The sequence below is a fragment of the Coloeus monedula genome (assembly GCF_965178545.1).
Source record: "Coloeus monedula genome assembly, chromosome: 21".
Lineage (NCBI taxonomy): Eukaryota > Metazoa > Chordata > Aves > Passeriformes > Corvidae > Coloeus > Coloeus monedula.
This window is the reverse complement of record NC_138801.1, coordinates 10,216,870-10,234,556: the sequence shown is the minus strand read 5'-3', so window position 1 is coordinate 10,234,556 and position 17,687 is coordinate 10,216,870. Positions and strand designations below refer to the sequence as shown.

Genomic DNA, 17,687 nt, shown 5'->3' with positions numbered 1-17,687 from the left:
GTTTCACTGACTTCAGTCAAAGCTACTTATAGGGAAATTTAACCACAAGCCTAAATCCCCACAGGACTCGTCCCTAAGTGAATTCCAAAGCAGAACAAAAATTAAAGATTGAAGATTAAAAATGAAAAAAAAAAAATTAAAAAAAACCCCAACCACATCTCCTATGAGGAAAAGTCAAGACAGAAATGGAAAATTCCTTGCTGGCAAGGATGCTAATTGCATACCTTGTGCTAGGAGCTGAATATCATAAATTTCTACATATATATTTAATTAGGTTAATTTGCAAACCGTAGACATATGTCTGCTTAAAGCAGACAGGAACATTTCATTTTATACATTTTAAATCTCACATAATGAACTCCAATCACAAGCAGTGTTTATGCTGCAGGAGGACGGCCAAGGAGCTCCCTGTCAAAGGAGGGAAGCACAAACATTTCCCACTCACACAAACAAACAGCCACCACGTGGGACTTATCTCCTCCACCTTATCAGGAACCGAAAGCAAACGCAGCATTCTCAGCAAATCCACTTTTTGGCAACTAAACCAAATCAGATTACATAGCAAAAAAAAACCCTAAAAATTTAAATACGTGCAAGATTTCAGAAAAAGGACCTTGATTTTGAGGTTTTTTTCTCATTTAGGAAGGGCACCACTGTTCCCACTGAGGATCATGGAGCATATCCTGAGATGGAAGGGATCCACAGGGACCATCCAGTGCAGCCCCAGCTGCACAGACCCCCAACAGCCCCACCCTGGGCATCCCTGGCAGCGCTGTCCAAACGCTCCTGGAGCTCTGGCAGCCTCAGGGCCGTGCCCATTCCCTGGGGAGCCTGGGCAGTGCCCAGCAGCCTCTGGGGGAAGAACCTTTCCCTGCTCTCCAATAAATGCTCCACGGACTCTGCCTTCATCCCTCTGGCATCTGCCAGCACTCCCGAGAGCAGGCACCAGGAGCACGTGGGATACAGTGTGGATCTGGCTCGGGATGTATCTCCACCTGAATGCCCTCTCTGGATACATTTACGGTTTTTGTTCCTCGCCCAGTGGCACAGCAGGTCCCCTGCCAGGCTGTCTCTCTGGCATGTCCCAACAAACCCCATGGAGCAGAATTGCCAATTCCAGCTGCAGTTATCACCGACCAGCCAAATTTAAAGGCCTCTAAAATAAAGACACATAAGATGGTAAAAATATCCCTCCCTTGGAGTTAATATGCAGTAACCCCAGAGGTATTAACCATAAACAGATGGATGCCCTGAAGCCAAGTCAAAACACACCCCAGGGCAACCTTCCTGGTGGTCAATTATTAATTCCTTCCCTGGTGAAGTCCATCTCCAGCCCTGCCCGCCCCACCAGTAACCCCAGGGCCACCGACTGCCGGGTCCCAGCCTGTCCCGTGGTGTCACTGCCATTGCCCCTCGACATCTTCAACAGCATCTCCTGACTGCAAAGAGAAATCCTGCTAATTCCCAGGGGGATTTTCAGATCCCCTCTGCCACCAGCCTTATCCAAATCCAGCCATCCCTCCCTACAGAGGCTTCCAAAATGCATACACAAATTCAAAAAGATATTTTATTCCCAGCCAATAATTATCCTGCATTCTTACAACTCTCTCTTCCCACCCTCAAAATCACAAATATCTCACAAACGCCAGTGAAAGCTCAGGATTTGCAGCCCACAGACTAAGGCACATCAGACCTCAAGTGACAGATTTACACCCAGAAAAGCAAGAGCTATTCTTGGGTTTGGAGCCAGAGCCCTGCTGGGGCTGCCTGCACACTGTTCTCTGGGATGCTCCCAGCTCAGCCTCCAAACTACATCCACCAGCCTGCAGACTTAACATCAGAAATTGTACACACCTGCTCAAATCGGCTTTCATTCATCCGCCCTCTCCTCGTGCAGCCAAGTAAATAGAATAGTAGTAAAACCAAAAAACTCTCACCAGAATACAGACAGCTCGGTTTCAGGCGTGCACCCCAAAGGCTCTGCAGCACCCCGAGCCCTGCCAAGGCCCCTGAGCACGCTCTGCTCCCAGCGGGGCCAACCCACGTCGCCCCAGGTTTTCCTCCAGGTTCCCCTCCCGGCTCTCCCACACCAGCAGAGCTGCTGGCTTTGGTTGCAGTTTTGAAAACTGAGGTTTAATACTTCTAAAAATAGGTCTAAAGCAATTAAATACTTGCACTAAAATTGTTCTCAACATACTGGAAGCAGTAAATGACGGCCCTTCAATGCAAGCACACCCAACTTCTGAAAAGTGACTTCTGCTGCTATTTTCAGGCAGGAAAGGATACCTACACCCACGCAGAGTAAAAAATTAACTTCCATAAAATTACTGCTGCCTGTGTGTATCTAGTAAAATGAAATCACAACAAATATTAAGTCCTGGAGAGCCTGGAGACACAGTGGTGCCATCGGGATGTGACCACATTTGGCCCATCCAGCCTGGCTCAACTCACTGCCAGTGGAAAGGTCTGACAAACAGGGCCAGTCTCACTTCTATCAACTGCTGAGATACCAAACCTTGTGTGATAACATCCCTGATTTCTAAACCAGGGCAGATAACACCACGGAGCTCCTGTGTTCCTGGCCCTAGCACAGCACGGACCCAACAGCCCGCCCAGCATCCCCGCCCTCACTCTGCACCCACGAGTGTCTCAGGCACGTCCATATGCACAAACACGTAGGCACAGGGACTGATCCCTCAAATACAGGCGGCAACTCCTCGACAGCTCGTCTCTGCTCCACTCTGACATTCATGTTTCCCTTTGTCAGCCCCTTATCAGCGCAGGCAAATTCTCCAGTCTCCACTTCTCCCCTTCCAGCCTTATTTTCCACATTAAACGGGCCAAATATAGATGCGAAACAAGCAGGAGTGCTGGAAGTCACAAGCAAGGAAAGCCTTGCCTATATAATTAAATCTCTGCAGGTACAGTACAGCACTGAACCCTTCTCAGCACACACTAGAGTGGCTTGGTAGTACAGGTGAGGGAAATAAAGGGAGAGGAGAGATTCCCAAGGAAAGCTGTTCCAGCAGAGGAATTGGTGCGGTGACACTGGTCCCACCACAAAAAAGCACAAGGCATGGCCACCCTCAGCCCTCCCCATGGGCCAGACTGACCCAGAACTCTGCAATTTCACCCCAAAAGAGCCACATGGCCTCCAGCTTCTCCAGAGGCAGCACAACTCCATCAACCACGAGTCCCATCACCTGGCAGGAGCCTGAAACTCTGCCCTGACCTCGGCCAAGAGTCCCTCGGGCACACCCACGGAGGCACAAGCAGGGGGTCCAGCTGCTTTGACCCCATCAAGGGGAGGCAGAAGGTGCCCTGTGGCCCTCCCCCGGCCCTGCCCCCCGGGCTGCCCCAGGCAGTGTCCCAGCTGGAGCAAGAGCTCCCGGCGTGCTGGCACAAGCCCCCGCAGCCCGGTCGGTGAACCAGAGCTAACTGCCATTTAGCTGCCAAAAAACTGGAAAACACACACCACAAGAACTCTTCTCCATGGGTACAGAGGAGGGTTAATGAAGGGGATGGATTCTAATCCACCTGTGTCACTGCCACACTGCCCGTGCCCTCCGTGCTGGGTCCTTCCCCAAATGCACCGCTCGGAATACGAAGCTTCTCTGCAGTTGCACTTTCAATGAGCACCGGGGAGAGTTTTCTTTATTTAATCTCTTTTTTCTGCCACTGCTCGCTTTGGGAGACTCCAACAAGTGAAACCCAAGAAACTCAGAGAGCCACCATGCAGCGTCAGCACAGCAATTTCAGTGTGGGAAGAGCCTTCACTGCTGAGCCCAGCCCAAAGGATGACCAACACTGACACTGAGCATCACACCCCACCACCAGCAATGAGAGCCCTCAGCAGGACACGGCAGAAAAGGTCCAGGGATGAGTGGATCCAGTGGACTCAAGGTCTGAATATCAAATGTCAACCAAGGGACCACTCTGACTGTGACTACAAACACCAAGCAGCAGCTGCATGGCAGCTTTGGTGTCTCCAGCACGCTCATGCCATGGGAAGAGATCTCCTCTGCAGAAAGGGCATCTCCTCAGCCTTTCCCCTCTTGCAGAGGAGACACAGGTGGGCAGCGATGCCTCCCACATCCCACGGGTCACCTGAACACGCAGCAGCCACGGTCACAGCCCAGCTTCCCCATGGCCACGCAGGGACAGCAGGCACCAAACCCTGCTCCATCCAGAGCCCCCCGTGCAGCTGCAGCCACGGGCTTTGGGGACAAACAGCTGGTGCTGAAGCCACCATCTACTCAACCTGCTGCTTATCACTTCTGATTATTAAGTTTTGCATCCTCCTGGTTACGCTCCCAAGCGAAAAGCTCTCCCTATACATGTGTTGCATAGTATATGTTATATATTATGTATTACACAGATTAATGTTTCTCCACTTTCTTTCTGTTACGACTTTACCCCACTCCCACTGTCACCAGAGCTAACCAAGGTCATCAGGAGCTACTCCTACACAGAGCCCCTTCCCCACACATCATGTGCCACTGCCTTCCCCGGTCCCTTTTCCCACTCCTGGTGCCATGGTTTAAAAATTCAGCTCTCATGTGACGAGGCAGAGCCACTGTGACAAGTTGCACCAGAGCCCCGTGCCCCTGATGAAAGACACATTGCAAATGGTTATTTTTCATATACTATCCATGGTAAACAGCAGCATTCATTTCTATTCCCTTGCTCCAGACAAATCAATGATTGTTAATGCAAAGTCAACACGTCCAGATGTAGTTTGCATACTAGTTAACCACTAAATTGGCATCACACAGTACAAAATAATCAAGAGACATTCAAGGAACCAAACAAAAGCAAAAAGGAGGCAGATGACTAGCAATTAATCCATAAAAGACCTTTAAAAATTAGAAACTTCTTCCCCAGAAAACACGGTGTGGCCAAAAATGTGGAATGTGAAAATCCAAATATGCACAATGCTGGATGCACAGAAATGTAGAAATTGCAAGAAATAAATATCTCCTGGGGCCACTTCCCCATGTCCCTTACCAAATACACCCACAGCCTCCAGCAGCACTGGCAGCTCCTGCCCAGGCGCCTCTTCCCCTCACCCCACTTGGTACATTTTGTACAAGTAGTGCCTGATCTGGCAAACCTCTGACAAAATTCACGTTTTGGGGTGGCTCCCCATGACTGCAGCACCACCCTTGTCTGTTTTACAGCTCCCAGCTCACCAATAATCCCCTGCATGGAGCCAAGCATGAACTGGAGCAACCACAGCGCCCAGTGTAGCACCCCCAGGTTATGGGGGATGAGCAAGCCCATGGGATGTGCCACACTATTCCTGCACACCCTTATCCCACAGCAGCCCCTGGGCTGGCTGGCACACTCCCCTGGGCCATTCCCCAAATTTGAGCCATGCCCAAGGTGCTCAAGCTGAGGATGCCCAAGCAGAGGCCAGCAGTGGCTCCATGGGCAGTGCCAGGGACCCGGCAGTGCCACCTGCCCAGAGCCAGCGTGGCCTCACGGGGACCTGTGCCATAGGCAGCACAGGAGCAGCATCCAGGACCTCGTACCAAGTCCTGCCATGCCATGGTGGGAAGGTCAAAATCCTTTAACAGGCACAGCATCCAAAGAATTATTGACCCACAGAACATCCTGAGCTGGAAGGACCCACCAGGACCATCCAGCCCAACCCCTGGCCCTGCACAGACCCCCCAACAGCCCCACCCTGGGCATCCCTGGCAGCGCTGTCCAAACGCTCCTGGAGCTCTGGCAGCCTCAGGGCCGGGACCATTCCCTGGGGAGCCTGGGCAGTGCCCAGCACCCTCTGGGGGAAGAACCTTTCCCTGCTCTCAGCCTGAGCCTCCCTGGCACCGTGGGCACAAATCCTGACTCTGTATCAGCATGACCCTTGGAGCAGTTTTCAACCCTCTCCACCCTACCCCTCCCCCCCCAAAAAAAATTAAATTAATCTAATTTTTAGAACACTAATTCCGCTCTAATTTCACTCCTGCACTTGCATAATTGCAAACTTGACTGTGCATCACCGGGGCCACGTGACTGCACCCGTGAACTGAACTATTCCCAGCGTTGCATTATGGCAGTGATATATATTTAAATTATCCTGGAGTCGTGCAATAACCTCCCAAGGTTTTATATGGCATTTGTATAAATATTATCTACTCCTTTAATAATATTATGTCTGTTTTCATTCTGGGATGAAAATATGTCACTGAAAATGAGGTCCTGGAAATTTTTCTTTTTTAAAAAATACATTTCAGTTATGTCACAAGAAATCTGTTGGTATCACTCAGCTGAGCCCCCTCCCTCCCCTTCCCCTTCCAGGCTGCCAACAGGAATTTTGAAAAGGATAAAATATTGATCAACTTTCCAGAAGAGAGAAAAAAAAAAAAAAAAGGGAAAGAAAAGAAAAAAATCCCCCTGAAGGCAGACTGCAATGAAAAATTATGAAATCTTTTCCAGGCAGGAGCAGGTTTGTGCTGGAAGGACGGGCAGAAAGGTGAGATTCAGACCCATCGCAACCCCCAGCAGCGGGAGCTGGTGCTGGAAAGCTGCTGATCACAGGGAGTTAAGGATGGGAAAGGTTGCAGCTCCCGCACCTCCGGCACCACAGCATCCCCCAGCGCAGGGAGGACACGGCATCGCCCCCAGCGCCGCAGAGGACGCGCACAGCTCCTCCAGCAGCCGCTCCGAACCCCCACAGCAGCCAGAACTGCTCCAAAGCAGGGCCTCCCCCGCCGCACTTCAGCAGAAACTTCAAAGGTGTCATTGCCAAATGTTGGCACTGTGGCCCCAGAACCGAGGCTTGGCCATTATTCCTAATTAAAATGCAGCACCATCGGTGTGTGCCCCCCAAATCCCAAATCCACATCTCCGGGTGTGTGGTTGGGCAAAGGAAAAGCAGCACCAAAAGATTTGATTCACACGAGAGAAAAAAAAAAATGGATGAAACCTTAAAATAAAATTAAAATTACAGCTAAACAGTTTCTTCGGGTATAATCATAAGGCAGTGAAAGTTCTGGGGTGCAGCTCGAGGAAGGGAATTCTTGGAGGGTAAGAATATGGAAAAGCCACCACACTACAGCTTCCTGGATGGAACCATGAATAAAATATTCTCCAGGATTGTTTAATCCAATTTCGAGCATTGTGTGTAATTTTTCCCCAGATGTGCCACCCGGCTCTAACTGCACCACTGCCGGGCTGGCACCGGCCTCTCGCTCCATTATTTGCTAAAAAAGGGATTCAGGAAGAGGGTGGGTCCCTTTCGGGGGGGCCGGGGGCAAATAAATGCAAAAATAAAAATATGGAGTTGACATTTTGGAGTATTTGTTCCTCCACCCAAGAGTTATCCTGCTTTGCAAATTTTTTCCATTTCCCCCCCTCCCCCCACCTTTGAAAAACTCAAAAGATGAAACAAATAAAGGGAAGAAAAGTGAAAACAGCCCCCCAAACCCTGAATTCACCAGCCACTCCTTTCTGATTTTCAGCAAATATCAAGTTACAGGGAACGGAAAATCAAAACCAAAAAAAAAAAAACCAAAACCACCAAAAACAAAAACCACCAAAAAAAATCCAAAAAAAACTTTTCAGGGGTTTGAGATTCCAAATTAAAAATTCATTCCGGCTTGAAATTTAATTTTATTTTGTGCAGCGCCCGGATTTCAGCATTTGCTGGTGGGTGCCCGGCAGCTCCAGAAACTCACTTTGGAGTTTCAAATTTAAAAATGCTTTTTTCCAAAAAGGAAAAAAAAAGAAAACCAAAAAAAGCCCAAAAAACCAACAAGAACCAAACTGCTGCAGCTGTGGAGCCAGCCATCTTGCTATTTTGTCCCCATTTTAGAGAGGATACTGTGTCAAGGTTGGTAAAACTCAATGTTGACCTAATCTTTCCCTTCCTCTCCCTCCCCCACTTTTGGGTGGAAAGGCCATGTAGCTCTCCTAGATTGCTTTTTTCTTGAAACAATGCATGTTTCAGTGCTCTTTTGTTATTTATTTTTAAAAAGATCAATACCAAGACCCCAGTATTCAAGGGCAACCCTACAATAATAAACCAGTGTGTGCACAGTCCAGAACTCACAGGCACTCTGTAACAGCAAAATAATAGGGACAGAACAGCATTTAAAACAAACAAACAGAAAAAAAAACAATTAGAAAAAAAACACCACCAAAAATAATTATGAAAAAAAAATATTTTCAATTCAAACTCCAGCAAGGCTTTAACAGTCAAGGAGAAAAAGGATTTTGAATTTGTGAAAAATATCATGGCTGAGCCCTTTAAAGACACTTCAGTTTGAAAAAAAATGAAAATCACTAAATCTGCAATTATTTTTTCACAATATTGTTAATTATGCATATTCATAATATCATGGCGGACCTTATAATAAACCTGTGTAAATATTAGATTTATGTGAGCCACAGAACCTGGAGTTATTACAGTGTGTTTAAAAAAAGAAGGGGAAAAAAAACCTAAAAACCATAGTATGGAAATTTTTTTCTTTACAAAAGAAGTAGGAAATTAAATGCTGGAAACTATGTTTTAATTATGCCAGGAGAAACCATCCAAAAAGCCAAGAAATTCTAAAATAAAACTGACATTTGGCTCTTAATTTTGCTTGTCCTCGTGTTTTCCTGGACTGTGTTTAGAACCTCATTGTTTAAGAGCAGTTTTGCATGAAATCCAAAATCACCAAAAAAAAAAAAAAAAAAAAAAAAAAAATTTGGGTGTGTCCACAGCAAAATTTCTGGGTTCTTAATTTTCCTGCAAAACTCCTAATTTCAAACAAAATAACTTTAAGCACTGCAGCAAAAAGGGAAAAAAAATAAACCCTGAGTTTTGGCAGAGCTTGCTGCACAAGTTCAAAATTACAATGAAGCCCAATTCCTAATTGCTCCGGAACAGCAATTCTCCCACTTTCCCAAACTAATCCCTCCCTGCAGCTCACCCGGGGGGGCCCACCAAAAACTTGAATCACTTTCCTTTCCCAGCACTTTGCTGCTAGCAGGCTCCGTTTTTCTCCAGAAATGGGGGTGGAGGGGAGAAAAACCTGAATTCATTCAAATTCCTGTTTAATTTTCATTTCCATAAGCTGAGCTTTGGCTCCAAAGGGACACACACGAAATTTGCGGGGCGCTGCGGGAGCTGCCGGAGGAACCCCAACTTGGGGGATCCGGCCCCAACTTTCTGGGAAAAAATTAGAAATAGCAGAATATTTCCTTCCTTTTTTTTTTTTTTCAATTTTAATTTCTTTTTTTTTTTTTTTATTTTTTTTATTTACGAAATAGTCTCCTCTAGGTGGCGTCGTTTTAATGGAAAAAAAAATGGGGGGGAAAAAAAAAAAAACGTTCCGGAGGAAAAATTAAGAGAAGGAGGGAGAGGGAAAAAAAAAAAAAAAAAAAAAAAAAAAAAAAGAAGAAGGAAAAGAAAGCAAAAGCCGCGGGAAGGGGCGCGGGGCGCGGCGGGGCCGGCGCGGCCCGGGCCGGGGCCGGGCTGCGGGGCCGGCCCGGGCCGAGGGGCGGCTCGTCCCCGACATGGCTGCTGAGCTCCGCTTTGTTTTCCGCCCGGTCCGAGCGGCCGCGGGCTCCGGCAGCCGCGGGCTCCGGGGAGCCGCTGCCGGCGCTGCCCCCCGCGCACTGCGCCAAAGCGCCGCCGGGGCTCCGCGACGGGGCGGCTGCGGCTGCCGCCCTCCCTCCTTCCCTTCCCTTCCGTTCCCTTCCTCCCCGCTCCCTCCGCCTCCCCCCGGGGACACGCCGCCCGGCCGCCGCGTACCTGCGCTGCCGCCGCCGCCGCCGCCGGAGCGGAGCCGTCCGGCTGGTTCATGGGGCTGGGGCGGGAGCAGGCGAGCCCCGCGCCGCCGCGGCCTGCGATCCGCCCGCCGCGCACAAAGCCGGCGCCGCCGCCGCTGCCTCCTTTCCGCCCTCCCAGGAGCGGCGAGTGGGGGCGATGCCCCCGCTGCGCGGGTGGGCGGCTCGCCGGGCTGCTGCAGCCCCCCTTCCCCCCGGGGCATGGGCCGGGGCGGCCGCCGCGGGCACGGGCGCTGCCGCTAGCGGCGCGGCGCGCAGGGCTGGGCGGGCGCCTCCCGCTGCCGAGCCCGCGCCGCCGCCATCACGAGCCGCTCTGGGGGCAGCTCCAGCCGCAGCGCGCTCGCAGCCGGCGGCGCCGGGAGAAAGGGGCTGAGTCTGGCCCGGCGCGGGAGCCCCGCCGCCCGCCCGGCCGGCCCCGCGCTGCCCTCCGCCCCCGCGCCGGGCACCGCGCAGCCCGGCCCGGCCCGGCCCGGCCGCCGCCCGGCGGGCGCGGGGCCGCTCGGCGCCGTGGGGCCGCTCCGCGCCGCGGCGCCCCCGGTGGGGTGTCCCGCGGTGGGTGGGTGTGTGTCGGGGTGCGGGGGTGCGGACCCCGGCCCGCCCCGGACCCCGCAGCCCCGGGACGGCGCGGGGAGGGCCCCCGAGGGCGGCGCGGTGATCCCCGGCCCGGGCAGGGGGCGAGCCCGGCGGGTGGGAGCTGCGGGGAGAGCCCGGGTCCAGCACGGCTTCCCCAGGCCTCGTACACCGCATAAACCTCATTGAGCACGAGGGAAGTGTCTAGAGACGAAGCGGGACACGAGGGGACCCAGGGTGAGAGGGGACAGATGGCCCGCCAGAACGGACACGAGGGAACGGCTGGAGCTGTGTCAGGGCAGGCTCAGGCTGAGAGCAGGGAAAGGTTTTTCCCCCAGAGGGTGCTGGGCACTGCCCAGGCTCCCCAGGGAATGGGCACGGCCCCGAGGCTGCCAGAGCTCCAGGAGCGTTTGGACAGAGCTGCCAGGGATGCCCAGGGTGGGGCTGTTGGGGGGTCTGTGCAGGGCCAGGGGTGGGACTGGATGGTCCTTGTGGGTTCCTTCCATCTCAGGATATTCTGTGATTCCATGATTCTCCGGATTGCTTGGGCAGCATCACCCCTTGCCTACTCTCCCCCGACTCTTTCTTCCCCCCACAGCACACCCATGGCTGAAATCACCCCCTGCCCTTTGAGCTGTGCAGGTCCCAGCTCTCGGTCCCCCCATGTCTGAGAGCTGTTTTGCCACAACACAAAACGGGGAAAAGCCTTTCTCTACACCCTTGCACAAAACTCATCCCAATACCCTGTCCCTCCACAGAGAGCTTTTCCTCACCACGTGCTCACAACACGCATTGCTGCTCAGGAAACTTTGTTATTTTTGTCAGCAAACTTTGTTAATTTCCTCCAAAAAGAAAGGGAAGAAAATCAGTGCTTTTCTTCCCCTGCAAAGCACAGAGCATTAACTATAAACATAATTACATCTCATGCATACCTGGTGTTTTCTCCCTTGTGAAGCAGTGCCAAAGATAGTTATTAATAGTATTAATAAAATAATCTGAACTTGTGAATTTTCCTGCCCCAGCCCATGAAACCCTCTTACCCAAGAGCTCTGCAAAACCAAGGATTTCTGGAGAGCCAAACGCTGATTTTGCTTTTGTTGCCCAGCCTAAAGATAACTTCAAAGATATTGCAAAACACAGATTTATTTTCCTTAATATCTTTTATGCAGATTTCATTCCAAATTGCTGTACGGTCAGATAATGTAATTACAGAGCTAAATAAAAACAAAGGGGCAGGGGAATTGGTGGGGACATTGGGCAAGGGAAGATGTTTTCCGAATGAGCTGAGAAGGGATGTGGGAAGTCAAGAAGCAGAAACCACTCACGAGGCTTTCAGCCCCAGCCCTGGCATGAAGTGTAGCCAGAAGGAATCCCCCATGGACCAGACTAAAGCAAAATTTGGTGTTTAACAAATAATGTTTGAGGAGGATTTTGGGGGAAAATGCCATTTTGGCACAGTTTGCAGGATGAGGAGGAGCATGGAGATACCCTCAACATCCCTTTGTCTTTGGAAACCTGCTCATTGCCCTCCAAAAACCAAAGCCTGGAGATAAAAGATGCCCACCCTTGTGTCCTGTGATCTCTGAGGGCACATTTCAAGCCATCCCTGTGTGCTTTGAAGCATCTTCAGCACTGGAGAACCCACCACAGCTCATGGTGACGTGGCCAACAATTCATCACCTCCTCACTTCGAGCCTGATCCTGTTTTACTTCCATTTTATCCATTTGTAATGTGAAAGGGCCCCCTGCCTCCTGTGTCCATGAACCATGTGGATAAATCATACCTTCACCTTCTTTTGGGGACTCTCTTCCCTCTGGAAGGACAATCTTTAAGCTCTCCAAGCCTCCTCAGCCCAAACCTCCCATTTCTTCAGGTCATGGACACAGAACAGATGCAGAAAAGGAATGGCAACCAGGAAACTCCCAGACACCAAACCAGATCTTCTCTGTCATGTGTGTTTTTGCAATGGCTTTGCAGCCTGCTTTGGCTGCCCAGCGAGCACAGACGTTGCTCTGGCTGCAGGGGTTGGGGCCCCACAGGGGAGAGTTCCTAGTTCTGACTCAGATCTTGGAGCCTGAAGACTCCCTCCCAAGGGATTTGGCTGCTGGTTGGTCTTGGCTTTGTGAAACCATCCCTCAAAACCTGCCTGTGTTTCTGCTGCCAATTTCGTGCTGTTTACACACAACAAACACCATCACTGGTGACCCCTCCTGCCTGAGGGACAGCCCCTTCTCCTCTGATGGGGTGAGGTCTAATGCAGAAATTCTACAAGTCAAGACATCCTCGATTAGGAAATTTCTATGGATTAGGTCTAGGAAATTCCAAGCATGTTTTAGAGTGAGATACCCATCAGGTCACTCAGGCTGAAGTCCCTTTTGATGAGGTGACCTTTTCGGGGCGGATGTTTTAGCCATGCCAGCCTTGCCACTCCGATAGCATCCAATGGACTTTTCTGTCCTGATTGGTACCAAATTTCGGCTTTGTCTCTCAAAACTTCCTCATGATCATTCCTCATGACCAAAGCCTGAAAACCCACATCCTCATTTTGAAGTGCCCTCAGACCTTCCCTGGGTAACAACTACTGACAGGCCCGTTCCAGCCAGGAGCTCTCCACACCACATTTCAAAACTGACTTTCCAATAAAGGTCAATCACTTTTCTCTACTTATTCCATTTTCTGGTGTCTGTGGGCAGAGAGGACAGTGGTTCTCACACCTCTGTGGGATTCCCAGCCTGAAGGGTTTGAATTCCTCCTGGGACATCAGCATCTGCATTGCACTGGGCTTGCCAAAGGTAACTCAGTGGCTGCTCCCTCCTTTCCTACCCTTAAGATGAAGCAGCAGCAGTGCTTTCATTTTCCCAGGGAAGCTCTGTAATCATCTCAGATGGGGAATTCCATCCTAGTAGGAACCAGGAGCAGGTTCCTGGTAGGAAACCCACCTCCCATGAGCTGCTAAGGGTGTCCTGGCTGCAATAATCTGAAGTGATAATATGATTAAAGATCGTGACAATGCACATACATGCGAGGGCTGCTTCTGCAGGCTTGATAGTCTTTTGCTGTGCTGTATTCTCGTGTATTCCCCATAGGTTGTTTCCAAGGCAGGCTGCACTAACAGCTGCTATTCTGTGTGAGTGTCAAAGCCTGCACAGCATCCATCAGCAGGGGATGGAGTGCCCTGGGAGTTTGCTTGCTGCAGCAAGGACTTCTGCTTGAGCTGTGGGGTCAGGGATGTTGGTAACAGGGACAGGCTGTTGGGCGAACGACTCAGGGGGAGATGTCACTTAGCCCTGGAAGGGGTTACAGTGCACAGCTAACTCCATTTTGGAAAAGTGGGGAGGTTTAGGTTGAGATCAGGGAAAGGTTCTTCCCCCAGAGGCTGCTGGGCACTGCCCAGGCTCCCCAGGGAATGGGCACGGCCCCGAGGCTGCCAGAGCTCCAGGAGCGTTTGGACAGCGCTGCCAGGGATGCCCAGGGTGGGGCTCTTGGGGGGTCTGTGCAGGGATGGGAGGTGGACTCAATCATCCTTGGTCCCTTCCAGCTCAGGAGATCCTGTGATGCTATGAAAGCTCACCTCACCTGAGGGTGAAGATACAACACAGTGGAGGTGAGGCCCAGCAAGGTGATGAGGATTCTGCATAAGGCACTTGTGCTGTTTCCAGCGAGGAGCCTCTCTGTGGGACATGTGCTCAATAGTCCGGAGAAGGAAATTATTGATAGCAGTCTGCCTAAGTAAATCTAGAGCTCATGATCCCCTTAATCCCATCACAGCATTCACTCATCTGGGCCAAAGGTTATCCCTGTGGGATGCGGGGTTCCCTCTGTTCCAGTGCCCACTCTGAAGTTTGGAATCTGTGCCCAAACACTGAGGTTGAGCCCCGTGCTGGGGCAAGATGCCGAACACTTCTCATCACTGCCATAAACAAGGAAGAGTCGGCAAACCACAGTCAGGAAATGGCCAAAGGACTATTTATAATCACTGCTATCTGCAAAGATATTTGTGAGACCGGCAGAAAAAAATAAATCCCCACTTCACTCTTCCTGACCCTGGCGCCGTCTGTTTGCTTCGCTGTGAGGCATTAAAGCTCACCAGAAATGTTTGCCAACGGTTGTACAGAAAGGAAGTGTTGGATTGTATTTGTTCTTGTCAGCCCTGAGCCACTCCTTCCTTTTCCACCTGTGGTCCCTTTCGTCCCCTCCTGTGGCAGGACCGTGTGTGCCCTGAGCACTCGGAAGGATCTGCACTGCTGTGAGTTGCAGCACAGACTGGGGACCTCCACAATGCACTGAATGCACTCGACACCAGCTGTGGACAACTGGAGCTCCAAAAAGGTCTGGATTCAGGTACAAAGCTTTTCCCTGCACAACAATTGACGAGTCCTTCATTTGCATCAAAGCCTTGGCAGAAATCTCAGCGGCTGAGTCGTTGGGATGGGCTCTGTTTGGGCGATGCCAATAACGCCATGTCCTGGGGAAATTCCAGTGAGAGCCAGTGCCTCTGGCTGTGGAGCTGATGGTGTGAGCTGGGATGCAGGCGGTGCTCTGCTCCTCCTGCTCTGGGTGGCTGGTGAGGAGGCTGGGGCCGAGCACGGCTCAGGATGCAGCCGAATTTCAGGAGCAAACGCCAGGGGGTGGGAGCATTAACAAGCATGGGAGCGTGTATTTTACCTATATAAAACAAGAAACCTTAGGTTTTAAAAGCATTAGGATTGAATAAACATGACACTCTCCAGAGCAAACTGCAAAGCAATAAAATCCCAAACCATGGGACACCTCTTACCCACTCCTTAATGACCACACAACACATTTCTGCTGACGGGGAGAGGTTTATTGCTACAACAAAGAGCTTCCTTTTACCTCCAACAATAATGAAATGGCCACCTCCCAGTGTTGGAATCTACCCTTCCTTTGCCTTAGAACCCCTTGCAGGGCCTGAAGCGGCTCCAGGAGAGCTGGAGACGGACTGGGGACAAGGGCACAGGGACAGGACACAGGGAATGGCTTCCCACTGCCAGAGGGCAGGGCTGGATGGGATATGGGGAAGGAATTGTTCCCTGGGAGGGTGGGCAGGCCCTGGCACAGGGTGCCCAGAGCAGCTGGGACTGCCCCTGGATCCCTGGCAGTGCCCAAGGCCAGGCTGGACACTGGGGCTTGGAGCAGCCTGGGACAGTGGGAGGTGTCCCTGCCCATGGCAGGGGTGGCACTGGATGGGCTTTCAGGTCCTTTCCAAGCCAAACCATTCTGGGATTCTACCTGGAGGTGCAAGGCAGCAGATCCCCACTTGTGCATCCACCAGGTGGGACTGCAGCTGCAATTGTTTGGCCATCTGCTTTTATGGGAGCAGGGTGCTTGGAGCTCCCCTGCCCTTCCAGGGGCCGCACTGGAGGCAGTATTGGAATGCTGGAGCTGCCATCAGAGCTTGGGCATCTTCTTTCATTTATCTGAGAAATATGTGCTGGACTGAGGGAGAACATTGCTGGGAAGAAGTCTCTGGGTGCTGTCCCAGACTGGCAGAGAACCCACAGGGATGTTTGGGGCTGGCACGTGGGCAGCAGCTGCACATGAGGCAGGGATGTGTGCCTGGGACAGCTCAGGCTGTGCATCATGCCCAGGATTGTGTTTGCCAGGAAAAAGGTGTCCAAGAAAATTCAGACACAGAAGCAAAGAACCTTAATAAATGGGATTTAAATAATAGATTTAGCTGAAAATCCCCAGAAGACGGATTTTTTATCCACACATCAGGTGCTGTAAGCTTAGAAAAAGATAACAAAGCATTCCTCAGACAGAAAAGGTTGAGTTTCTGCTTTAATTGAAAAATCATATGTGGTTTTGATATTCCTAGAGAGATGTTGTGTTAAGAAGTAGTTTATACTGCAAGATGTATCATCACTATTTTGGGGTAAATTAGATTAAAGTGATTTGCAGTTATCCCCATGCTAAGCAGTATAAACGGGAGAAATGGGAAGTTGAAGTTGTACTTAGGAGAAGTGCAGGCAGTTTGCTGAGGAAGTCCTGACTCGGCTCTGCCTTAACAGGCAACTGTCGGCTCAGTACCAGGGAGGAATTGTAGCTTTCTGGACCCATAATCAGATTCATCTGTCTCTTCTTTACAGTGGCATGGCAGAGCAGAATTAAGAATATTTGCATGCCTTAAATTGAGTCTTTCTGCCTTAATTGTGTAATTATGGAAATCACTATTTAGGGATCCATAGCTACAGCTCTGCTGAATTCTGCACTCGAGGCAGGCACACAATCCCTTCGTTAAAGAGTATTCCCTGCAAAATCCCAGCATCCAGTGTGGAGTACGGAATACATGTCCTGAGTATGTATTTGCAAATTCATTAATTAACTTATCAGTTAAAACTAATTAAAAATTGGTTCTTTAACAAATCTAATACATTGTGGCAGACCTGTCTCTTTTTTTCCTGAAGATCCTATTAGCGGAGTAACACAGACCCTGCAACCTTCCTGTGTAATTAATACTCACGGAAATCTTGTGGATAAATTTCACTGGCAGAATTTATTTGACAATGGTCTCTTACGAGATTACACTTCATAACTGAAAGTTTATTAAGCAAGGCTCGTTTGCAGGGTTTTCCTTCAGTTTCCCATAAGGATTTGCCTCCCTTCCAGCCCTCACGGTCCCGTGTCACGGGGGCACTCGTTGCTGCTCTGCTGGGGTGAAGCTTCACGGAGCAGGGAGCTCGGGAGGGTTGTGGCTGCTCTGGAGCAACAGGAAGCAGCCAAGCACATGGGAGAGTCAGACCACAAGCCATGGGTTGACTAATGAGCATAAACTATCCTTTAAATTCATTATAACCCGTTTAGTTCATCCCATGTGGGCCGTGGGGCGGGAGGTTGAAGAAGAGAAAGATTTCCTGGCTGTTTGTTACCGTCACAACAGAATATACTAAATAATACATGACTGAGTGGTGTGATTCATTTTACTTGCACTCATGTGAGGTGCTCCAAACCATGCACTCCCAGCTTCCCTGCGTGTGAGTAATGTGTCCCTGCCAGACACACGCCAGTAAAGCCCTTTCAGCCACCCCACCGCAGACAGCATCACCCGAAAAACACCCCAGAAACTTCCCTGGGCTCAGGCAAGACAAAGAGCCTGACCAAAATGTAACACGCTCTCATTTGTAATCCTGCCACAGCTGCTGACCCACCTCGGGTAAGTCTGAGCTGTGCCCAATCCAGTTGTGCAACTGGCAGGAAATCACGGATCCTCACGGAATGGCACTCAGTAAGACTGGGGATTTCTTTGGCAGTGGTAATTACAAACAGTAGCTACCACAGCTCTCACTCAATATCAGCAGAGCACAGCTCTCAC

At 50.6% G+C, this 17,687-nt stretch overlaps 1 protein-coding gene across 11 annotated transcripts in view; it reads right to left on the bottom strand.

Moving 5' to 3' along the window:
• ZNF618 (zinc finger protein 618) overlaps positions 1-10,115 on the bottom strand; it is a 132,429-nt gene extending 122,314 nt beyond the window's left edge. For all 11 annotated transcript variants that reach the window (XM_082295143.1, XM_082295148.1, XM_082295151.1 and 8 more), the window contains exon 1: positions 9,749-10,115. In XM_082295143.1, coding sequence (XP_082151269.1) covers positions 9,749-9,799 — 51 coding nt within the window. In that variant the 5' untranslated portion in view covers positions 9,800-10,115. The remainder of the gene's footprint in view (positions 1-9,748) is intronic.
• Positions 10,116-17,687: the final 7,572 nt, after the last annotated feature.